Here is a 26617-nt window from a genome sequence, read left to right on the forward strand (position 1 = left end):
TGGAAATGCTTCTGACAAATTCTACATGTAAAGACAATCTTAAAAAATGACACAAATGAACTTATTTACAAAACAGAAACAGACTCACAGGCTTAGAAAACAAAGGGGAAAGGTGGGGGGAGGGATAAATTAGGAGTTTGGGATTAACGTATACACACTACTAGATATAAAGTAGATAATCAACAAGGACCTACTGTAGAGCACAGGGAACTCTACTCAACAGTCTGTAATAACCTATATGGGGAAACAATCTGAAAAAGAACAGATACACGTATATGTATAACTGAATCACTATGTTGTACACCTGAAACTAACACATTGTAAATCAACTATACTCCAATGTAAAATATAAAAAAAGAATACAGGCAATGGGAAACCTTTGTTCACACTTGATACAGACTCCATGTACAAGTAATGTAATTCATCTGGTACTTTGAGAAACTGTCAGTTAGGCTATGGAAATAAAGCATAATCTTTCATATCTAGGAGGACTTGGGTATGTGTGCTGCATATACTATGTAGTCATATTAACAACTTAAGGACAAGTAATAGATGGGTTTTCTTGAACTGATGTTCTTTTTTTTTTATAAGATGCGTATTAAAAAGTTTTCTTTTTTTTTTTTACATCTTTATTGGAGTATAATTGCTTTACAATGGTGTGTTAGTTTCTGCTTTATAACAAAGTGAATCAGTTATACATATACATATGTTCCCATATCTCTTCCCTCTTGCGTCTCCCTCCCTCCCACCCTCCCTATCCCACCCCTCCAGGCGGTCACAAAGCACCCAGCTGATCTCCCTGTGCTGTGCGGCTGCTTCCCACTAGCTATCTATCTTACGTTTGGTAGTGTATATATGTCCATGCCACTCTCTCGCTTTGTCACAGCTTACCCTTCCCCCTAGAAAGCCCAGAGATAAACCCACGCACAGATGGTCACCTTATCTTTGATAAAGGAGGCAGGAATGTACAGTGGAGAAACGACAGCCTCTTCAATAAGTGGTGCTGGGAAAACTGGACAGCTACATGTACAAGTATGAAATTAGAACACTCCCTAACACCATACACAAAAATAAACTCTAAATGGATTAAAGACCTAAATGTAAGGCCAGACACTATCAAACTCTTAGAGGAAAACATAGGCACAACACTCGATGACATAAATCACAGCAAGATCCTTTTTGACCCACCTCCTAGGGAAATGGAAATAAAAACAAAAATAAACACATGGGACCTAATGAAACTTAAAAGCTTTTGCACAGCAAAGGAAACCATAAACAAGACCAAAAGACAACCCTCAGAATGGGAGAAAGTATTTGCAAATGAAGCAACTGACAAAGGATTCATCTCCAGAATTTATAAGCAGCTCATGCAGCTCAATATCAAAAAAACAAACAACCCAATCCAGAAATGAACTGATGTTCTTGATTATTTCAAACTTTGTCTGTTCACATGTAAGATTATATAAGAGTCTCACAACAGTCCAGCGAAGACTGACATTGTTGGGGCCGATGGTACAGAACAGGGTGTTTTGCCCCTTGTTCCGTCTCTGGTGAAATGTGAGATGGCTACTAGCATAAAAATGAGAAATGAATATTAGATTTCCTGAATCCTACACGCATTCTCTTCCTACTCTCTGTGAAGGCATTATCTTTCAGATGGTAATATGTATGACTATTATAATCCGTAAGAGTCAATGATAAGGATGCTGAAAGCATTTAAGGCATCAGAAAAAGCCCACTCACCACAGGAAAGACATAACATTTTGATAACGTTATACCATTGTCTCAGGTTTTGTTGTTATCAAACTCAGGTTCCGGATGTCCGTAGAGCTGAACTGTCTTGCTGAAGACAGATTGCTAGAAAATACCTCTAATCAAATTATTATATTAATTAAAAACCTCAAGATCTTTTTTTTTCCATCACTCGATCTGTTATCCTGAGTCAAGCAGCAGTAAATTGCAATCATGAAAACTGCTTTCTAAAGCAAAACCGAACATTTTTAAACAATCTATAATATCTCCATTACGAGTAATTTTTGCCCAGAACAACCACCAAAAAAAAAGGCCAGATCTTTCTGGCTTCAAATTTGGACAAGTCAGCAGATGAATTAAGCATCCCAAAACTGTCAGTATGCCACTCGGCAATGACAAGGACAGATGTCCAGACTCTATTAAACAATCTTCCCAGCTACACTGCGTTATAACTTTATTTATTGTTTGTTTTCCATATCTTATCTTTTCCTAATTAAAAAAAAAATCTATGTTCACTATGGGACTTTTCAAAAATACAAGTAATATCGCCATCATAGACGCCTGATTGAATATCTTCTAAAATTTCCCTGTCCTGTATTTATTGATAAACAAAATTGGCATTATCTCGTAGGCCCTTTTGTAATCAACTGATTTTCGTAACAGATTTATCAAGATATTATTCATATGCTATAAAAGTCACCGTTTTAATGTTTACCATCCAGTGGTTTTCAGTTGAATAACCGCCAGCACTATTTAATTTTAGAATATTTTTATTACTTCCGAAAGAAACCTCATTTCCATGACCAGAATCTCTCCATTTTCCCCTCCCCAGGCAACCACTAAGCTACTATGTCTAAAAATTTGCCTCTTCTGGACATCATGTATAAATGGAATCATACAATGGATGGTCTTTTTTGTCTGGTTTATTTTACGTAGTACCGTGTTTTCAAGGTTCATCTATGTTGTAGCATCTATCAGCACTTCTCCCTTTTTTCTTGCCAAATAATATTCCATTGCATGAATAGATCACGTGTTTGCCCATTGAGTTTCTCACCCCATCTTTATCTCACATGGCTTCTTCTCCTTGCTGGCTTCCTCTGTCTTTGATGATACCATGCTTATTTTGAATCTGAGACCACTGATCAATGCTTAAAATCATCTCTATTTCATGCACAAAGTTCTGTCTTTGTCTCTGATATTTAAGAGTTTTCCCCCAAATTCTTATGGTTATATTTTCATATGCCTATGGGTTTTCTGCCTGTTTGGGTATCTGCTCCAAAGGTGTGTTCCTCACCCAGTAACGGCCTTTTATTGTTACTGGCCCAGAGAGGAAACCTTGCTGGCTTTGACATGTCCATGCTCACCTGTACCAGCACCTACTGGCGATATTAGGAGGTAGGCCTGATTTTTTCTCTTTTAATGCCTGGGTATCCTCCACTCACATTCCTGGTCCTTTTCTTTTTAATGCACAATTAAGATTGGCGATCTTTTCATCCTCCTTCAACCCAGTCCTGCAGTTTTCACAAACACTTCTCTATGTTTCTAACATATACATGATAACTTTTCTTATTTATTTAATTGGAGTATAGTGATTTATAATGGTGTGTTAGTTTCTGGTGTACAGCAAAGTGATTCAGATATATATGAATATGGTTTATTACAGGATATTTAATATACTAAATGTACTTAACAAGCACGGGCACCATCCTGATTGAATATCTTCTAAATTTTCCCTGTCCCATATTTATTGATAAACAAAATTGTTTTTATCTCTTTTCCTTTATGGTTTATTACAGGATTTAATATATTAATAGTTCCCTGGGCTATACAACAGGACCTTGTTGTTTATCTATTTTAAACATAATAGTTTGTTTTATATATACTAGTTTGCAATCATAACTTTCCCAGTGCATTGCTAATGTGGATCTTCACACCCTTATTATATTTCACTGGAAATTTCCATGGGAACCTGGTAGAATGGAGGAGATAGTTAGGTACCATGCTCTTTCCATCATCCTATTGGAAACTCCACGACACTTATTCTTTATAGATTTCTGAGATCAAGGTTTCTGGTTCCCCAACCCATCCAGTTTGCTTTTCTCTTTGGAGCAGAAAACTGATTCTGAGTTAAGTATACTGCTGCCTGTAATACATAATGTTTCTCACTTCCCTCTGAAGTCTGGTGTGGCCATGTGATTAAGTCCTGACCAATGAGAGGCAGGAGAGTATTGGGGGTTGGCATGAGTTTCTAGAAAAGTTCCTTAAAAGGAACTGATCCAGTGGTGAAGGCTCTTTTCTGTCAGTTTTCTTTAGCCTGCAATGCAGATGTGATGACTGGCACTCCAGCAGCCATATTAATCTCTGAGGATAAAAGCCACGCATTAATATTGTGTTAAAGAAAGGTAGGTGCCTGGGACCCTGACAGTACTGAGGAGTTGCCATGCCAGCCATGGCCTGCCTACGTCAGGGCTTCTTCTATGTGACAGAGAAATAAACTTTTACTTTAAGTCACTTTTTTTTGTTAAGTCACTCTTATTAAATAATCAAACCTAATCCTAACAAATGTATTATGAGATGGATTTATCATGCCAGCATACATTTTTCTGAACATACATTCATGATTGTAATCTTATCTCTGTATACTTTAAATATTACTTTTTATTTATGGCACCTCATGTTACTACTTAAGCTATATTTGTTTTAAAATGAAACATGTTGTAATGGGGAAAAACAAATCTGACTCCATATTGTATCTCTTTCTTTTACTTTAACCTCTGTATTCTGTTGCTTTTGCTACAAGTTAAGAATTTGCCTAGAACCTGAAATATACAAGATAGCCCATTCTCAAGGCTCTGACCTTTAAAGGTATAACACTTTTCCATTCGTATAGAGATAAAAAGTTGCAGAACAGAGTGTAAGGTTTACAGAAACATGGACAGCGGCAAGAACAAAGGATTCCGGCACCAAGAAGTGTGGAGCAACCAGCCACACCCCTCCGCTTTTAGTATAAAAGAAGGCTGAATTCTAACTCGGGTTAAGATGGTTCTTTGGGACACTAGTCCACTGTCTCCTCGGTCTGCTGGCTTTCCGAATAAAGTCACTATCCCTTTCCCCAACAACCCATCTGTCAATTTACTGGTCTGTCGTGTGGCGCACGGGCCGAGCTTGAACTCGGTAACAAAATTACCTATAAATAAATGGAAAAGTGGTAATAGCATGAAGGATTATCAACAGATAATTATGAAAAAGGATTAAATCAAACTATGTACTCTTGCTTGTCTACAATCTATTAACAAAGGATAGAGATTTTATAGACATATTAGCCCCTAAAAGAGAAGAATTTCTCTTCAATCAGTAGTCTTGCTGGAGGACTGGAAAGCACATATGTTTCTGTCATTCAAGTTTATTTGACCCCATTTCTTTGTACCACCTAAAATCATTTAAATAGCAACTGTGGCAAACTCTGGAAAACGCTCATCTGTGCAGAGAAGAGCAAAGAAATAAAAAGTACATGACTTTTGTTACACATTTATCTAAGTTTCCATAGTGCTCTAACAGTGAGCAGGATTCAGAAAACGTCAAATGGAATTTGATGGATGGAGCATAGTTAGTTATCCTCCTTCTGTTCCATAATATTTCCTGGCAATGCTTAGTCAAAACAGATCTGATTGATAGCTGTGGGTAACATTCAGATATTAATACTGTGATGATAAGGCTTTCAAAAACCAAAGTTCTGGGCTTCCCTGGTAGCACAGCGGTTGGGATTCCGCCTGCCGATGCAGGGGACACGGGTTCGTGCCCCAGTTGGGGGGGATCCTACATGCCACGGAGCGGCCGCTGAGCCTGCGCGTCCGGAGCCTGTGCTCTGCAACGGGAGAGGCCACAACAGTGAGAGGCCCACGTACCGCAAAAAAAAAAAAAAAAAAAAAAAAAAAGAAACAAAGTTCTTCAAAAAGCAAAGAATGCATTTCAACTTAGATAAGAATCTTCACTCACTCCTGTTGAGTTCATCACTAGCACAAGTGTCTCCTTAATCCATAAAATTACACCTGTCACAGGGACTTAACTTCCTTAAGGCAACTTCACAATCCACGGTAAATTATTAGCAATACACAATCCATGACTCTCAAGCTCATTAAGGCTCCCATTTTTGCATCCCCATGATCTGATTCTGACTTTTTAAGAATAACTGAAAGTCAAAGAGAGTGGGAAGAATGTATAAAGCAAAACAGCTTCTGAAGCAAAACCTACTAATGTGAAAACATCCCTCCATAATACGTTTTCCAATTATCCTTCAAAGAAAAGAGAAACAGATCTTCTCCCGGTCGGTTCGCTATCCCAAAGAGTGGAGCACGATTCTTCTGTATTTAATTCCACAAAGACAGAAGCGAAATAAACAACTTTGAAGTGAGGATAAAGGTTGAACATAGAAATGAATATATCGCATTCAAGAATGTCTATTTTAACTGTATACATTATATTAAGTGGTAATACATGCACATAGTAAAAAACAAATCGGAGTCCAAATGGCTCGCAGTAAAAAGTAATTTACGTTCAGCACCCTCCCCCAACTTGCCAGCTCCTCCAGTAGAAATCAGAGCTGCTAGCCCCTTTGCTCAAAAAGTATTCTTCTCTGGGTTTTCCCCAAATGGGGCATTAATACAGACGCTGTTGTGCACCTTACTTTTTTGAACAGGTGTATCAGAGGCCATTCAGTACGTGTACGTACAGATTTGCATCATTATACATAGAGTAACAGAGATACAGTCTAATTCTAGAACATCAGTAAACAAATATTTATGGAGAGCCTCATGTGTCCCAGATGCTGCTGTAGGGACTGCAAACAGCTACCAACCAGACCGACATGGTTCCCCAACTAAAAGAGCTTGCATTCCACAGCTTCCTCATTAAGCAAAGCCTTCCTGGCTGCAGTGTAAGAACTGGATTCCAAAAAAAGAGAATAAACCTCTGCACCAACACACGTGAGTACATAAATCACGTAAAAATGTACATGTGTATATAGGCACATATTAAACACCTGTATCATATATATGCTCTGTATACACAAACTATGTATATACATACTATATATATACTATGTATACATATATGATGCATTACGAAGACACATAATGTACTGTATATGCACGTACATATAGTATTCTATATATACACGTACACATGTATTGCATACATAGACATACAGATGTGTGTTTGTGTATGTCTGTGAGTGTACATATGCTTCTTCCATCATCTAGACCCACAGCAGGAAATAGAAAACTGACTTCAGAATCTACAAAGGGATAAGGAATCTTCTCCACAGTGAATGGCATGCTGCCAGACCTTTGAAAGACTAGGTTGATCGTCCATTCGGGGAATTTGTTTCTTAAAGAAGATACTGTTACAGACTTAGCCAGAAACTTAATAAAATGTTTCAAAACGGTTCAAATCTCTCTGCATTTCATACGTAACACTACAATCACTACTACTCCCACTAACCCACAGAGGAAATAGCAAGAAGAAACACGAGGGAAAATCAGCACATTGGTTGAGACTTCTCCCAAATCCCCCCTACTCTTTCTGGTAAAGAAGAGTAAAATATCTATCCATCTATCATCTATCTATCTATCTATCTATCTATATCCATCTCGTCTACCTATCATCATCTATCTACCGAGCTACCTACCTATCTGCCTATCTATCTATCCTTCCTAATTTTTGCTAACTTCGCAACACAAAGGAAACCTTTCATGGAGGTGGCATCTTATCTCCCAAATCGTATCACCGGCACAGACGCCTTTGGAAGTGAGCTTATTTGTAAGCTCGTGAAGGTACTCCGTGTGGCACAGCATCACTATGTAAACATTTGGGGCAGAACTCAGATACAGACTTCTTCTTTTCCCCTCTCATCTGCCCTACGAGCAAATCTTCAAGAAAAACATCTTGAAACACTGCTCACAAAAGCAAAGTCACACAGAGCTTGACAGTTGATAACCCGAATCCCAGAGCACCCACATGAAACAGAGGAGCACAGAACGAAATCACATCACCCCCAAACTGGCATCCAGTGCTCTTTGGAAATAAACCCCCCAAAAGCAGAATAGCCATCAGCTGAGATTCACGACCTCTATATTAGAATAAATAATGGAAAATAAATATTTTCCAAACATTGAGCTATAAAGTTAAAGAGCAAAAATCAACAACCTAAAAGTGGCAAAAACCGATCGGAAATATTCTGGAGCCACAAATGAGGATTCGGAAACAGAAATAAATCAAGAACCACTGAGTTTCCAAGTCTCTGCCCAGCTGTGAATAGACTGTTTCTAACTTGGTGGGTATCAGAGACAGAGTCACAATTCCCTATAATTCCACAGCAGATCATTCACAGGTCCATCAGAAGATCCCAGCGCAAAATGCAATCCACGCGTTATACTTAAATCGACACGGCAAATGTGAAAGGCACCTCTGTGTGCCACGAGATCTACGAGCTCTGGGTGTTTTGTTTTGTTTTGTTTTACAACAAACTCTTGTTTGAAACACTTGCAAAATGGGCCATTTTATCAGAAACGCCCAGACCTTTCGTTTTACCTAGTCATCTGGAATAGAAAGAGGCCATGTGGCAGGGGAACATCATTTCGAGATAAATTCCATTTGCATGGAGTAGTCCCTGCAGGTGACCGGGAACTGTGCTGGGATTGTAAGTAGGTCCACTGTGAATAACAGCCCACCTTTTTCCAAGTAAAGGATTCTATCCATCTCACCTGAAAGCACTATAATACAGACGACGCTCCCCAAGTGCAAACCGCGGTGAAAGCGGCTGTCAGCAAATTTGGGAAAAAAGAGGCCATCGTTGCAGCTAATCTGAATATATGGCAGGCCACTGGGACTCACCTGTTTTCCGGGCCAGCTGATTTCTTCTGACAAACGATGACAGCTGGTGTGTACTTCCCAGCGTAATCCGTGCTCTTCTTAACCTCCCACACGGAAGGGCTGCTGGCTCTCACCCCAATGATGTTCATGCCTTTCATCACCTTTACCCTGTTGGAGACAGCAAAATGCACAGCTGAGACGGCTCTGGGGCATCCCTGAGTTACCGCTGCTTCTGGGGACACAGTGCACTTAATGGCCCATTGTCACCTGCCAGGTGTAAGCTCATGTTTAATAGAATTTAATCACACGCTGGCAATCCCCTTCCAATCCATCTGCCCTAATTTTCCCCCCAGTCATTCCTTCCTTTAACAAAGGAGCTAGGAACAGTACACTGACATAGGCAAGCATCAGTCACATAAAGAAACGGAGTAACGCTATGCTAGTGGAAGGCTTTACTTTTAAGAAAATTAACTGAATACCCTCAGACTGTTAAAACTAAATAGAAAAAGGAAATTCAATAACACTGCAAAAGTGGGATTAAAAATAACAACGCACATTCATCGAATGCCTTTTCCATGCCAGGCACTGATGGAGCGTTCCTCTGTATTATCTCATCTAATTTCCCAAGCAACGTTCCAAGTTCAAAGGTGGGGAGGGGCTGCGGCTCAGACAGGTTTGGGAATCATGATGGTTCATCGCAAAACACAGGTGCTGAGAGGTGCACAGATGCGCCTGGTTTCTACGCGTGTGCCCCTCCCATGACATCATCATCGTCGTCGTCATCAGGGCCATCATCCCATCATCATCACTATCACAACAAACCAGGCGCTCTGCTGAGTTCACGGCACTTTTATCTCACTTCACTCTCACACACGCCCTGTGAGGTCAGTACCATTTTAATTTTCACTGACAGGCTGAGCAACCAGGGCGATCAGGTGGCAGGTGACCCAGGATTTGAAACGGCTCCCAATCACAGCGCCGGTCCAACCAGGCTCAGTGCTTTCCTTGGCATCACATAAAATTTCCCGGTGCTGAAGCCACTTACTTGACCTGCTCAAGTCCTTCGTTGCCCAACACTGGCCAGTACCTGTCCTGAGACCTAACATCTGCTCAGACTTTAGACAAATTTGCCTAAAGCAGGTGTGCCCTCCATCACAGACTTGGCTTATTATTTCTCTCTTCCATTCACTTATTCCTTCCTTCCTTCATTCACGGAGAGGGACAGGTGACACGCTTATAGGTTTTTCTCTAGGATATCAGAGAAGCCAGATGAGAGAGGCAGAAGGATGTGAGGCAAAACTGGTTTCCTAGTATGCCCTAATGTCCAGAAGGAGGAGAAAGGTTCTGGAGGTGGAATTAATCACCAACGCCTAAGGATTTAATCAACCATGACTGTGTAGTGAAGCCACCATTAAAATCCAAAAGGAGGGGTTTCAGAGAGCCTCCAGGATGGTGAAGAAGAATGCCACTACGTGCCACCATGCTGGGCTCCAAACTCCAGGAGGACTGACGTTTCTTTGTTCTCGACCTCACATATATACACTACCAAATGTAAAATAGACAGCTAGTGGGAGGCAGTCGCATAGCACAGGGAGATCAGCTCGGTGCTCTGTGACCACCTAGAGGGGTGGGATAGGGAGGGTGGGAGGGAGACGCAAGAGGGAGGAGATGTGGGGATATATGTATACATATAGCTGATTCCGTCTTTTATACAGCAGAAAGTAACACAACATTATAAAGCAATTGTAGTCCAATAAAGACGTTAAAATAAAAACATATATGGAATGGAAGGGATATAGTAAAAGGACAATGCAATACATCGCAAACAGTTAGATGTATAAACTACTGCAAAAATTCATGTTTCCTGTTGTGTTTGCTTTTCTTAGTCCCTTGAGGAAAATAAAAGGGGTTTTGAAGCAAGAAAGCCAGGGGACAAATGGGGCAGGTTGATGGGTGACTGGGTGGGAGATGCTGCCAGGAGGGGCAGCCCTGGAGGAGGTACACTCCCCAGATTTACAACCGTGGTAGCTGTATGAGCACAGAGGCAAGGAGGTGGGTCCTGAGGCCGTCTCCCTAATCCTCGCTCTTATCATCAGAGGAGATGATCCAGGCCACCCCCTGATATCAGGATCAAGGCGGGAGGAAAAGATGATGTGTTTAGGGCTGGCGCTTGGCGAGCAAAGGGCATGCCTAATAGAACTAAGAGCGCTCTCTCCCACAGAAACAGCTTGAAGACACGTGCAGAAGAGTTAACACTGCAGCTCTGAGACGAACGCCCTAGAAAGGCCTACTGGCAAGGCTGGCCCCTGAGTGGCACGTGGAAACTTGGATTTCAGGAGGGGTTCCCCCACTCCTTAATAAGAGGGGAACACGGAGCCTCTGCTTTTTGTACAAACACTATAGCTGCTGCTGGACACCTGCTTTCTTTCTGGTGGTCTGGAGGTATGGTGCCTGCCAGGCAATGGTGCCCAGGGGACCCGCCCCCAGTAAAAATTCTTGGCCCCCAGGCTTGGATGAGCTTTTCAGACAGACAACAGTTTACCCCTCTTGTCACAACTCATTGCTGGAGGGGTGAAGGTCATCCTGTATGATTCCCTGGGAGTGGACTTTCCTTAGCTTGTGCCTGGTTCCCCCAGACTGCGCCCCATGTGCCTTTTTCCTTTGCTGAATTTGCTTTGTGTCCTTTTGCTGTAATAAATCTTAGCAATGATTATGACTCTACGCTGAGTCCTGTTGAGTTTTCCTAGCAAGTCATCAAACACAGGGGTGGTCCTGGGGACCCCAAAACACATACTGATTTGACTGGTCTACAAAGACAAGAGGAATCGCTTCTCACATGTGGCCCCCAGGGCTAAAGCTAGCATTTTTAGAAGGTGAGTGCCATGTAAAAATGTTTTGTGTTGTAAATAATGCTTGTAGAAGCCAACGTTTTGAACACAGGCATTTATAAATTGGGAATTGCATGCACAGGCCAGAAAGCCATCTGACCTTTTGGTGACACATGCTATGATTCCTCATTTAAATTGTAAGCAAACAAGATGGGGTGATGAAAAAAAGTTCAATTCACCATGGACAGCTGCTATTATATTAAGATGAATTCTAAGTGCTGTCCCAATTACTGTGTACTGGAATTTTCCTGAATCAAATTTGCTTTAAATAAATAGGTCATCAACCTGGAGCTGGCAACCTTTGTATTATACAGGAGCTATCAGTAGCTAGGCCTTTTCTGATACAGAATGAGCTCTTATTTTTCTTACATTTTATTCACAGGTAGGTCACTTGGAATTCAGATAATGTTTCTCCAATGAATCATTTTTAAGTTCTTAGGAAAGAACATGGTTGCATATTTAACCCAGAAGTACCCGATATCTGTTGCTAATAATTCTAGGGCAGCCACACAGAGTTGTAATTTATAGCATTATTTCTCAGGGGAGATTCTGAAATTTAGTGCAGGGCAATAGGAAATTGTCTTCCGTAGACACAGTGTTCTCATAAGAGGAGACACATGTCTACGGCATACTTCAGATGTTCTGAACTGGAAAAGGGGTCCCTGATCTGTACAGCAAGAATGAATGTGTGCAAGAAATCGAATGGTTATTTCTTAGAGACACATCTATGCTCTACACTGAACACGGTTTATGTTGGCTTCATAGTTTTGAAACACTTAGAGCTGTAAGTGGCAGCGTTTTGGAACTATTAAGATAATCCTTAGAGCATGTGAAATTTGGCTTCACTGGGTCTGAACCAAATGCTAATTACTTCCTTTGTTTATGAGAGCTGAGTTACTTACATTCATTAGTGCAAGTTTTATAACCTACTTGTGGCTCAATAAATACAGGTTACACTGACAGCTTCATTACACAGAGATAAACATAGCACTTGATTTCCAAAGACATTTGTTATATATTTACACTTAATAATATATCTACTATAGTGATTTGGGGGAAAGCCGTAATTTCCCCACCACAGAATGCACATGCACTGTGGACTGGAAACACTGCTTGGCTTAAGGGTATATTGTGTTTTTAAAACACAACAGAGCTATTGTTCTGTTGTGTCTGTATCAAATATATCCATACGTAGACATATATACAAATGCAAACATAAAAACGCACACATATATATGCACACAAATATAAACACAGATGTATATATACACACATACAGATATATATACACATATATACACACATACATATATACACAAATATACACGTACATATACACACATATAGACATACCTATATGCACACAATGACATATACACACATGCACACACATAAACATATATACACGGACACACATATATACACATACATATATACACACATATACAAAATGGACATACATGTAGGCATAATACGTATACATACACACATATATACAACACATATACAGAGATATATAGGCACTCACATAAACACATTATGCATGCATATACACACATACGTATATACAGACACATGCCCATATATACACACACGTACATGCACACATATATGTGTGCATGTGTGTGCTCCAAGCACAGTATCCAGCAACAACGGGAACAGCCAGCAGCGTGGGATCCGAGCTGTGTTGTACACATTTTGTTTCTGCTCCACCACATCCCACCTCTCATATGCTGGGTAACAGAAGGATGCAACACACTGCCAGGTGTTGTGGGTTTAGTTAGTGGCATCCTTTCCGATTAACTGATGGGAAACCTGTCTTTCCCCACTGGGAAATTATTCACATTTATGCACATATTCAGAGTATTAAAAATTGCTATTGGAAAATTATAAATGTTTATACTATAAACCTGAAAATATGCAATAAATATGAATGAGATTTTTTTAAATTAAAAAAAAGAAGCCATTCTAGAGCTAAATGAGTCCTGCACATAATCCTCAGTCTTTCCAAGCATCTGGTTTTCCTTTGACTCTCAGTTCATTCATAAGAAGGTTCCAGGGACCCGTCTTTCCTAAGGGCACAAATTCAGAACAGATGTGGTGAGTAGAAATAAGACAGATGGGGTTGCACACCAAATGGGAAGCACACCCGCAGGATGAATATGGATACCAATGGTTAGAAGCTTTGGAGGATGTGACGGTCGCCCCCTACCAGCACCCCTCCCCCCACCAGAACTTAAGATATAAATGCCTAAAGCAGGTCATGAATATTATGAGTAACACCGGGTGAGTAAACCAAACCTGTCTTTTGTTTGCTTATTTGGTCATTGGTTCATTCAACAAACACTTTCTGAGTCCCACCTGTTTCCCAGGCATCATTCACAGTACTGGAAATTCATTAAGAAGAAAACATACATGCTTCCTCTTGACATGGAACTAACACTGTAGTGGGAGAGCCAGAACACACACACACGCACTCACACACACATTTATTATGTTGATAAGTTCTATGAAGAAAAAGAAAGCAAGACAGGGAGATGGAGAGCCCAGTATGGGGTGGCTATCTTAGAAGATTGATTTTATTTTATTATCCACATAGCTGCAAAATGGTAAAGCCAGCAACCAAACCATATGGGCAAGTAGAAGGGAAAAGAGTATACTCTGGGGGGAAACTTTGCCACCCCAAAATGTGGCATTCAGATTATTTCAAGGTGAAAACAAACATGACCCAAAAGACTTAGGAAGAAACTTTGACCTTCCGCCTAACTGCATGAAGAATTTTGATAGAGGAGCTGTTACGGGAACTGAGCTGTCACCAGAGATACCTGCAAAGAACATGGACCAGGTGTGGTGAGGGGAACTCACAGAGGTCAGAGACCTCGCCGTGTCCCACTGCCCCTGCCTGGCCCAGCAAACAACTGTTCACCAAACATTTGCTTTTCCATCTCCATGTCAGTTGCCTTCCTCCCCACTAAAGTACTGAACTCCTACCCCCAACACCCTCTTTTGTCTTTAATTGAGGATGGTATTTAAGGTGATAGCTTTGGCCATACCGGCAACTTACTCAGCTTTTGTGGTCTCTCTCCTGTACACATGTGATTAAACTTTTGTTTGATTTTCTCCTGTTCCTCTGTTTCATCTCAATTTAATTCTTAGACCAGCCAGAAAAACCTAGAAGGGGAGAGGAAACTCTCCCCCTCCCCAGCAATACACATTGGATATCTTTGGCTGGCCTGTGAGCGGGGAGTACAATTCTCCTTGTTCCTACTGAAAATAGACCAACACCCAACAGTCAAGGATGCTATTTAAATATTCCACAACTCGTTATGTGAGAGTCCAGTTTACGGATTCCTTGGGAAAACCAAAGCCTTGATATAGACAAGGTCGCTCAACACAGCCTCCCAATAAACGATGGCTGAGTTGGGAAGAGGTGGAAAAGGAATGCAGAAGATGTCGCACGAGCACATCACATTTCTGGAAAGACAGGGCAAGTTATCTGCCTCATTGGTACCAAAGCATTAAGTGACCACACTCTCTGAACTTCCCATATGTGTATGATTAGAATAGGGCCACCTCATTCTTTAAATGCTACTGAATCTCCCATCGTGGAGTCATCAAATACATCAGCACACATGCAAGAAGAAAAGTCCTATTCTTTGTCGAACATAATGAACTCTACGAGATACGGTGGGCCAAGTCCATAATGCACGGTAAAAAATCATTTTTCTCTTTATTATTTCCCTTGTTACACAGAAACCCGGACACCTATTTTGAATCAATTTTCACTCTCCTTCCATCTAATCCATACAACAGTCACGACCGAAAGCCCCAGTTTTCCTAAAAAAGCAAAACAAAGTGAAAAAATCCATCTGTGCATTCTTGTGGGAGGTGGAAGACGCAGACTTGAAGTTCACGTTGGTCTTAGAAGTTCCATATTTCGCCAAGGCCATAATCTCAGCAGAGCAAGCAGGATGAGTATTTGCAGAATAGCAAGTCCGGGTGGCCTTCCTCAGTAACTAGCGTTTGGGAACATTAGGCTCTCTTCCCTGTTCCCAGGGCACCGAGAGGCGCTGGGGGCTGGGATGTGGCTGGTTCCCGGGTTTGGGCTAAGACCTAATTTTATTTTCTCTTATGAGCCCCAATCCTCTAATTTCACTACAGCACATAACAGAGCTGGACTGCTGTTTTCTCTAGCCTTCAAGGTTACCAGGGTTTTAGAGGGACTGTTTAAATATACTTCTTTAATTAAGGGAAACATTCTAAACTAAAACCAGGACTATGGTTAACTAACATATTTTCAGGGACCCTTTTCTGAGGGATGGTTACTTTTTTTTTCGTTTTAGAAATCTTTTTATTATTTTTAAAAAATGTTATTTATTTAATTTTTTTTTTGGCTGCGTTGGGTTTTCGTTGCTGCGCACAGGCTTCAGTAGTTGTGGCACGTGGGCTCAGTAGTTGTGGCTCGCAGGCTCTAGAGCATAGGCTCAGTAGTTGTGGCACATGGGCTTAGTTGCTCTGCGTCATGTGGGATCTTCCCAGACCAGGGCTCAAACCCGTGTCCCCTGCACGGGCAGGCGGATTCTTAACCACTGCACCACCAGGGAAGTCCCAAGGGATGGTTACTTTTTAATTAACATTTTTTTCATTGAAAATAATCATACAGGCATGCTGGTGAATGTTCCAATATTACAAAGGGGGAAACACAAAACGTTTCACTGCAGACTTCTATCCCCCTACTTCTCCCCAGTTTAGTGTCCATTTTCTGGGCGATCAACACATTGAGAAATGTAGATCTTTAAAAAATACCAATGGCAACACACTATATGCACTTTTATGCATCTTATCTATACGTATACTTAAAAATGTATCTTGTAGTACGTCTATATCAGCATTTAAAGATCCACTCCCTTCTATGCACTACTCCAGTGTGAAGATTTATTTGAACAAAATCTAACTGCCTGGTGTCATCTGATGACCCATAGGTGGCTTCCAATCTTTGCTACTACAATCTGTGCTTCAGAGAATTTCCATACACAACCAGCTTTGCACGCACACACAGCAGGTCTACAGTGTAAATTCCTAAGAAAAGAAATTGCCGAGCCAAAAGAGATGCCCATGTACAATTTTGATAGAACTTGCTAAATTACCACTCAAAGAGACTCTTCCAATTTGCACATTCATTGAGTGTCTTTTTGATCTAATAAAAACAATATTTCATCAAGTCTGAGGGGCACTGAATATTTTTTCATATCCCTATAATCTTTTTTACTAAATGCCTGTTCACATCATTTGTCCATTTTCCTATTGTTTTGTTGGTCTCGTTTTTAATGTCTATTAGAAAACTGATTAGTAAGGAAATTAGTCCCTTGATCCATCTGGAATTCATTTTAGTGCGAGAAGTGAGTAAAAGAGGGATCCAGCTTTACTTTTTACCCATATAGTTTCTACCAGCACTATTTATTAAATGATTCACCCAGTATCTGTTGATTTACAATGCCATCTTTAATATGCAGTAAATTCATCTTTTTTTAGCCTTACTTTTGGCCTCTCCATTTGTTTTTATCGATCTGTCTGCCTTCTCATGTGCCAGTACCCAAATGTTTTACACACAACAGCTTACGACGTTTCAGTATCTGGCTGGGCTATTCCCTTCTTATTCTTTCCTTTTCTCCAGGAGTATCTTGATGCGTATTTTAAAAGGAATCATTTCTGTCGGCACATTTTCAAAGGTGGCCTTTCAGTTTGCAAGAAAAAAGAAAAGAAAAGAAAAATGTGCTCCCGTAACATCCCTCTCTGAAACTGAAGCTCATACGTGTCCATCAATTATGAGGGGTGATGGCCACAGCAGAAGTTACCTCTTCGAAGGGTAACAGGCGAGTGTGCTGCTGTTGGGCGCAGGGTGACTGCTGGATCCGAACACAACACCGGCTGCTTCACACACAAGGTTCTTTACAACAGTGATAGCCTCCCAGGGATTTGTGGTTTGCCTTGAAAGTATTCCAGTTCTTTGGGGAACAACAGCCTTGGGTCCATGTGGGGCTACCCTTAGCCAATCAGCACACTTCCTCCTTCTGGTCGCAGTGGTCCAGTCCAATCAGACCGATGGGCTCAGGAATTTTCCAGGATCTACAAGAAAAGAACCACCCCCTGCCCCCCACCGGATTCTCACCCCTGACCTAACCAGAGCCTTAGGAGGGTGTGGAACTTGAGCTATGGTGCTGTGCAGGGACCCAGCCTGAAGTGACTCCAGGAGCCTGGAGGAGAGAGATGGAGTCTGGCTGGTCCTGGAGTCCTGACTCCGACGGTTAGAAAAGAACGGAGACCAGGCTTGAAGATTCCTCAAGCAGACAAAACCATTTACCCACAACAGCAAAACGAAGCGCAGCTTCTTTCATGAACGTAAGCGAAACTGAACTTGGCTTATGTCTAGTAAGTGCCTCTGATCATCACAAAAGAAACCTAAGTCATCTGCCTAAAAATGATGTAAGATCATCACTTTGAACCTATCCCCTGCCATCTGGAAACCGCCGCGGTAATAAGCTATGGTTGTTAAGGTTAAACCATCCTCGTGTCCATGTTATAAGCCAGCCCGTACCGTCATGCCCCTGAGCTTCCCATTCATTTTGAATTTGAAAGCTCCCAGTTGGAAAACTGTTCTTAGAAGCATGATAAACTCTTACTAAATACTCTTCAATTGATCTGGTGGCTTTAACTTGCTGTTTCTGGGTTTTTGACATAACCATGTCTGAAGCAATATCTATGCCTGCCTGTTTGTTACCAATTCCCCATTAGCTATCCTCCATCCAATTCTCCTCCATCCCACATTTTAAATTTTGTTTTCATCATTTTGAGTTTGAGCTTTTTTTTTTTCATTTTTACCTTTACTTTTAAAAAAAATGTGATAAGAACACTTAATGTGAGATCTACTCCATTAACACATTTTTAAGCGCACGACACCGTATTTTATTCACTACATCTGCAAAGACTGTATTTCCAAATACAGTATCTCCACAGGTACAGGGAGTTAGGAATTTAGGGGGACAGAACTCAACTCACAGAAAGGTCAGTTCAGTGGGTTCTCTGAGAACTCTAGTGGACAGCCTTTTATTAATGCAATTCCACCCAAACGTGACAGACCATTAAAATTTGTTCTACCCGATATTCTCCAACTAAAAACTGACTAGAAAGCGTCCAGTGAATCAATTAGTGAATGTGTCTTTGCTTAAGACTTTAATGTTTAAATAACACTTTTTAAAAATTAATAAACTTTATTTTTTAGAATGTTTTAGGTCTACAGCAAAATTGAGCAGAAAGGAGAGAGATTCCCTGTGTACCCCTCCGCACACAACCTTCCCCCACCAACGTCCCGCAGCACAGTGGATGGACCCACAATAACACCTCATCATCATATCTCATACTGTGTTTCTGGACAGAAAAATCAATACACCACATAAAAGAATCTTGTCCAACAAAGAGAAGAGATGTGTGGTTGCCAAGAGGGGGGGGGGTGGGGGAGGGATGGAGTGCGAGTTTGGGATCAGCAGATGCCAACTATGATATGAAAAATGGATGAACAGCAAGGTCCTACTGTAGAGCACAGGGGACACCATGCAATATCCTGTGATAAACCAGAATGGAAAAGAATAGAAAAAAGAATGCATATATGTGTACCACTGAATCACTTTGCCGTACAGCAGAAACTAACACAACATTGTAAATCAAGTGTACTTCAGTTAAAAAAAAAAAAAAGAATCCTGCCCGGAAAATGGTATAATTTTGCAAGGGCAGTTATGGAGACAAGATGTAGCCTCATTTTACAGATGAAGAAACTGAGGCACAGAGAAGTTAAGCAAGTTGCTTAAAGTCCCACAACTAAAGAGCCAGTTCCAGGAGCCCTACTCTTACCCACTATGTTCTACTACGACTTTTCTCTCCCCGTAGGGTATCTTTTGGCCATCTCGACAGTCCGCGCCCTCAGCTACCTTCCCTGTCCCTCTAAGGACACGTGGGGACTTGGCCCATGGATACCTCTATAGCATACAATTACCATCAGGCTGACATAAATTTAGACCTCGCCTCACCAAGCCCTGACGATCAGGTCGCTGAGTAACCAACCCTTGAGGCAATCTCCTCTCAGAACCCAAACGCTGCTTGCTAGCAGAGACCCTAATGGCCTTGGAGTTCCTGATGACTTTTCTGGCAAATTCCTCTCTCCCTGATCAGGGTTTCTCTGCCCCACTGGTGGCAACAGAGACACACAGCTCACCCTGTTCCCACTACCTCTGGCTCCTTTCTCCTTTCCACAGTCCCTGAGGCCCACATTTATGTCCTCCGAGGTGGTATTTGGTGTTTCCACACCCTCTTCTCCCCCTCCCCCTATATATTGTGCGGTATAACACAATCTATTGGTTTTATCTGTCAGGCCTCCCTCATGGCGTGTGACCAAGGCAGGCTGGGATCAGGAATACTGCCAAGAGATTCTTCTCTCGCTCCATAAACCTGACTTTCCAACGGATGGTCTCTCTGAGGACAAGAGAATCCCACTTTGGAAATTAGGACCTGAATATTGACCCTTTTTATTTCTCTCTGTGACTTCCAAGCTGTACCATTCCCTGCCACGATGCCATGGGGTGGCTTCAACTCTTCCAGCTCCCCCCTGAATTCCACACCTGTCAGTTGCCTTCACATGTTATTGGCCAAAGCAAGTCACGTGACTACACCTAGCTTTAAGATGGGGGTGGGAAAGTTGATCCTACCATCAGCCATTCTTAGGCTAGCAGATGCCTTGAACTAAGAAGGAAGTCGTTTACCCACACGGAAGTATTTCCAAAAAATTATCAACTTTCTCATTTTACAAATGAGAAAATAAAGACTTAAAAGAGATTAGAAAGACTGGCTGTTTCCTTAGAATACCTGAGTGCCCTGTTAGACACTCAAAGGAGAGGGGACACTTAGGACATGTACTGTCACTTGCTGAGCATGGCAGTTGGTAGGGGTTTACTCAGCTTTTCTTCCAGGTACGAGGTAGATTTACTTCTCCACTCCCCTTTGAAGTGAGGTATGGGCTTGTGGTTCTGGCCAACGAAATGTGGGCTAGAGGGGCACGCGTCACATTTGGTGAGGCTGGAAGAGTTAAAGCATGCCCCCAGTGACTGTGAATGCCCCAGATGGTGGCTTTCCCATCATCTGGGACCCCGACTGCGGATACACCAAAGCAGAGACACCAGCAGATGTGTAATGTGACAGAGAAATAAAACTGTGGTTTCAAAGCACCGAGGTCTGGGGGTTGTTTGTTACAGCAGCATAACCTAGACTATACTGTCTCTTAGAGAACTCCTTCTCTGACTCCTTTTCCTAGTAGCAGGTAAACTGAAAGCTTGAGTAAGAAATCTGTGAAGGTTTACTCAGGCTGGATTAGGTAAGAGGCAAACTGACCTGGTAGTCATTGGAAAGATTTATTCTTTGGGTAGAACAGAGAGAATTTTCCAGAATCTATGGCACTCACTGGGTGAAAAAGGACACATTCCATTTAAAAGAATGTATTTTATTGAAGTAGAGTTGATTTATGGTGTTAATTTCTGCAGTACAGCAAAGTTATGTATACATATATATGTTCTTTTTTGTATTTCAATAGTCCTACAGAATTTGGCAATATCTTTCTTTTGAACTTTATTTTATAAATTAAAAAATTTTTTTTAATTTATTTTTTATTGAAGTATAGTTGATCTACAATATTGTGTTCATTTCTGCTGTACAGCAAAGTGATTCGGTTACATATATATATATATATATATATATGTATATATACATCCTTTTTAATATTCTTTTCTATGATGGTTTATCACAGGATATTGAATATAGTTCCCTGTGCTATACAGTAGGACCTTGTTGTTTATCCATTTCTATATATAATAGTTTGCATCTGCTAAACCCAAATTCCCAATCCACCCCTCCCCTTTGCCCCCTCCCCTTTGGCAACCACAAGTCTGTTCTCGACGTCTGTGAATCTATTTCCGTTTCATAGATGAGTTTATTTGTGTCCTATTTTAGATTCCATGTACAAGGGATACGTGCCGTTTTTGAAGCTAGTTACTATTCCACCGTGATGTGTTTTCCTGTATTTTTATATTTAAAACAATCCTGATAGAGAAACTTGATGCTGAAACCTTGGGAGCCAAAGGTGAGGACTTAATCCCTCTGCTTTCACACCTGGAAAGGGGGGTTTATTCAACAAGGGAAGGCTCAGGATTGCTCCTCTCTGATTGCCCCCCGGAGACTGTTCCTTTGTGCTGTAGCTCCTGAGACTCCTGAGCGACACTGAAGCAGAATCCTCGGCGGCACACCTGAACCAGCTCCTCTGCCGACACTGCGTGGCGGCCCTGCACAGCCCACATGCTGCAAGGCTGGTATTTGTCAGCAGCCGGCTGCTTCACTTTCTACAACACTCAAGGAACAATTTCACAGCCATTACCACCACCCTGCAATCACGACACTGTCTGGAAGCTAGGTATTAAGCTGGTTGCAAACTACAAAGCAATCCAGGCGAGGTGAAGACAGACACTTTGATAAATGAGGAGGGACAGCTTGTACATTTTAATCAGTTGACTAAAATCTCCATTCAGCTTCACTTTCATCACCTCAGTCCACTTGGTGTTTAGCAGATACGGGAGATTGTCTTTTCCAAAGATGACCCCCAAGAGCGTCTATCGCTGGTCCTACGTGCCCTTCCTACACTGGGAGCTTGTCTCTCTTTCCATGAAGGAGGAAGGCTTGCATGGAGGGTGAAAGAGATGCTATGAGACTGTGAATTAGGTCATAAAAGATCCATCAGCTTCCACGGTCTTCCCATGATGCTGAGCCCCCCCTGAGCAGTCTGAGACGGCCATGCTGTAGGCCAGTCCCACCGCTAATGAGGCCATGTGCCAGGGTCCTGGCTGACAAGCCCAGCTGAGGTCCAGGAAAGAGCAGACATCCAACATCAGGCATGTCTGCAGTGAGACTTCAGAGGATTCCCTCCATTAGTGGTCTTGTCTCACCTCTTTGAAGCCTTCCTGGTTGAAGCCTCAATCATCATGGAGCAGAGACAGTTACTGTGTACACAGCAGTCCCCAGCGCCTGACACACAGAATCCACGAACATAAGAAAACGATGGCTGTTACAGCATTAGGTTCGGGGTGCTTTGTTATGTAGCACAAGGAAATACAACAGCGTTCTGAGGCAAAACTGGAAAACCTTTGCCCGCCTGTCCTTGGTTTCCATTGGAGGCTAGGCTCTACTTGGGAAGGTGGGTCTCTCCCTCGGAAGTCATAAATGGCGGCCCATGGACTGAATTTAGCCTACAAGTCTCTTGTCTGACATTGTTTTATTCCATTTTGAAAATCTGAACCCGTTGTTCTAAAATTAAGACATTTCTGGGACTTCCCTGGGGGTCCAGTGGTAAAGAAGCCGCCTTCCAATGCAGGGGACGCGGGTTCGATCCCTGGTTGGGGAACTAAGATCCCACGTGCCGCGGGGCAGCTGAGCCCACGTGCCACAACTACTGAGCTTGCAGGCCTCAGCTAGAGAGCCCGTGTGCCACAACCAAAGAGAGAAAAACCCTCACGCCACAACTAGAGAGAAGTCCGCACGCCGCAAGGAAAGAACCCGCATGCCTCAGCGAAGATCCCGCATGCCGCAACTGAGACCTGATGCAGCCAAAAATAAATAAATAAGTCTTTTAAAAAATAAATAAATAAAATTAAGGCATTTCCTTTAAAAATCCACATCATTGGCTTGTCTTGAAACATAGTATTGATATAATAATACTTGATCTGCTGCCTTAAACACCAATTGGCTGAGACCACCACCTGTAAACAGTACACATGTTCTTCAGTTTTCCATGGTCTCCACCATCCCCTAGCCATCTCCAAACACAAACATCTTTCTTACACCCAACCAACCTGAATTAATCCACTCAATTTTATTACCTGCCCGTCCCCGGAAGGCAACTGAGTCTGGGAGCCCTGCTCTTGCCCTTGGGATGAACGAAGGGTCCGATGTTGCTTTTGCATCAGCAACTGTAGAGTCTAATAATTTAATCACAGTCCTGTGACATCAAACAACAAACGGAACTCAACATCCTCTGATATTCTGGTTGAGGTGACGAATATACTACTGGAAAGACAGAAGTAACATACATGGGCAGAAACAACAGTAAGTCCTCTTCTGACTGGGAAGTCCTTGTACAGAGATTGACGAGGCTTCTCTCCTGCTCTCAATTCCTTCCCATAAGATTGGAAAGGAATACGTCTGTTGAGGCCTGAGAGCCAATGAATAAACTGTGTTTGGAAAGAAACGTCACAAAGAAACGAGGAGGGTGAACCCATGTGTTACATGGACAACTTCCAGACAAACCATTCTCCCTATTCCTGATGGAGTTCCAGTCACTTGAATTATTCTCTCCTCTAGCCCTTCTGTGACTTAAAACATCCAGTCTTCCAAACAGTGTATTCTCCCCAGCTATTTTACCATCTCTCTCTATTTTGCTTTGTATTTTCTCCATCAAGACACCATTTTCTATCAGGAATGTGCATGAACTGTGTACGAAGGGAAAGTTTAGAAGATGTCACGTGCGGTTTTACATTTCCTTCTTGCCTTCATTGCTTGCATACATAATTGGGCTTAATACAGCCTTGAGGAATGTGCGGGGCAAAGGGAAAAACATTCACTTGCTTTCTGAGCTGTTCATCCTCGAATGTGAACACCTGCGGCCGACCATCCCCCCATCAATTGTCCACACTTCCATCCCCCCCATCACTTGTCCATGCATCAAAGTGGGAAGGAAAGGTATCTCTGTCTGGGCTACTACTTCTGCCAACACCTGACCTCTTGGCATCTGGATCTGCACTGGGCTGAAAGAGGTCCCTGAAACTCTGCTCCATCGGTCCATGCTCAGGCAAATGCCGACACATCCCTCATTACAACGGGGTGCCTCTCACATCTTCCTCTGGCAACGGACTGGGGCTTTATCTCTCCAAGGAGCTGAAGTGAGAAGTGCAGGTTTGTCTCTGTATTTGGTGAAAATTGGCTGGGAAGACCTCAGATGCTTCTTTCTATAGTAGGTTACCCTTCTTTTAAATCAGTGAATGGAAATAATATCACAATTTTACTTGGACGTTTTTTAACATCAGAGGGCCCAGTAACCTAGTCGCCTGCCTTGCACAGATCCTGGAAGTGCACTGCCCAAAAAGGTAGCCCATGGTCATGTGACTCTATTTAAATTTAAAATAGTAAAGATAAAATAAAATAAACTCAGCTCTTCAATGGCATCGCCAGAATTCGAGAACGACAGCCACATGCAGATAGAGGCTACTGTTAGATAGTACAGGTAGAGAACATACTCATCAACGTGGAAATTTTCATGGGATGGCGATGCCCTTGAGTAATTTCTACAAAACTAGGCGCGCCCAGGCACATTTTAAAGTCGACATTTAAAGCTTTCCCTCCTCAGCAACAAAGGGTGAAATTTCCAGCATATTGTAACGACTGACATTTTAAAATCAAACTGTTATATCATTCTCTTAAAAGCATTCGCTGGAATTGAAATATCATGGTGACTTGATATCTACCATTATTTGTGTTCAAAAGGTACACAGACAACCCCTTCTCTACCAGGCTTGAATTTTATATTTCTTCTCTTTTAGTTTGCATATCCATTTTATTTCTTTCAACAGAATTTTATTTTCATGTGTTCTATTTTTGCGGCAAAGTCTTTCATTGATCACTCTGTCATACTTCTCTGCAACAAATATGTGCATATAAATTCAAATTTATTTTTCCTGGTGTCCGGAAGTCTCTAAATGTGGTTTTTAAAATTCTAGATTGAGATAATAATTATTCAACATAAGACAGTGAAGGATTAGTGGAAATGCATTGATTAATAACAGGAATGGGGTTATATAGTCTGGAGAGTCTATCTTATGCTCGAGTAACAAACAACCCTGACTCTTACTGGTTTAAATGAACAGATTTATTTTTTGCTCCGATTTAACATTCTATGTGCATAGGCAGGAATTCAGACTGATGGCACTCGTACTGTGATGGCGACATCGCCGCACGGTGCTTTAGAATTTGCCAACCAAAGGAAGAGAGAGCACAAAATATCACCACGTGCTTTATACATGCTTCTGCATGGAAGTGATGTACATTTTGGCCAAAGCAAGTCACACGACCGCAGTTTATTTCACGAGACCAGAGAAATGCAAGGCTCCTGTAGGGTCCCATCCGGATCGAAAAACTGAAGCAAGTCTAGAATGTTCCAAGTGGAAAGTACTAGGAAGCAGAAACTATTGGCAAGCTGGAAATGAGGGCTGGGAAGCTCCTTCCAATTATCTCCACCATCTGCTGCATGAAAATGGATGATTTCCAGCACTATCTCCCCAGCTGCTGGGAACCTCCACCACCTCTGAGAAGCCACAGGAGAACCATGCCTGTTCTTTTCTACTTTCCAAATCCTCATGCGTCTCCTTGGCAGACTCACCCAGAATGACGTGGGGAAAGGGCGTCTGGGAAGTGAAGGTGCAGGTTTCTGCCCCGAGATGCAGAGAAGGATATAGAAGGGGTATCAATTATGGTGAGTTGCTAAAAGTTGCTGTAGGTTCAGGAACCTTCTTCCCCAGTTGGGACATATCAGTGGATCACAGGGCGCATTTCCTGTATTTCAAGAATAAGACGGTCAACTTCGGTTACAATCCTGCATCTCCATGTCATAGGTGTGGTCCAACGCACTCTGTTACAGCGACATCACTCGGGGCTTTCAACTCCTTAGAGGAGAAAAACCACTTGTGATCCATCCTCAAAAGGGATGTTTTAAGATCTGACAATTCCATCAGGTTCCCCTCCTGCTTTGTTGAAAGCAAAGCATTAGAAATCATGTGGTTTCCAGAGGGATGTGTTATCTAGTCATCAGAGTAATCTGCTTTCTCAAAGGCACATGCACCAACATCACTAAACTGGCTACCGGTTGTCACCTCATACGCTTTTACCCCGTAGGGCAATCCATCATAGGGAGACCCTACGTAGGTGAAAAGAGCAAATACAAAGCTGACCACCTTGACGGGTACTCTCTT

At 42.0% G+C, this 26617-nt stretch overlaps 1 protein-coding gene across 1 annotated transcript in view; it reads right to left on the reverse strand.

The window, feature by feature from the left end:
* Positions 1–26617, reverse strand: part of TMEM132D (transmembrane protein 132D) — a 644149-nt gene that overhangs the window by 351403 nt on the left and 266129 nt on the right. The window contains exon 3 of the mRNA XM_065890030.1: positions 8644–8790. Coding sequence (XP_065746102.1) covers positions 8644–8790 — 147 coding nt within the window. The remainder of the gene's footprint in view (positions 1–8643; positions 8791–26617) is intronic.

Source organism: Phocoena phocoena, chromosome 13, assembly GCF_963924675.1.
Source record: "Phocoena phocoena chromosome 13, mPhoPho1.1, whole genome shotgun sequence".
Lineage (NCBI taxonomy): Eukaryota > Metazoa > Chordata > Mammalia > Artiodactyla > Phocoenidae > Phocoena > Phocoena phocoena.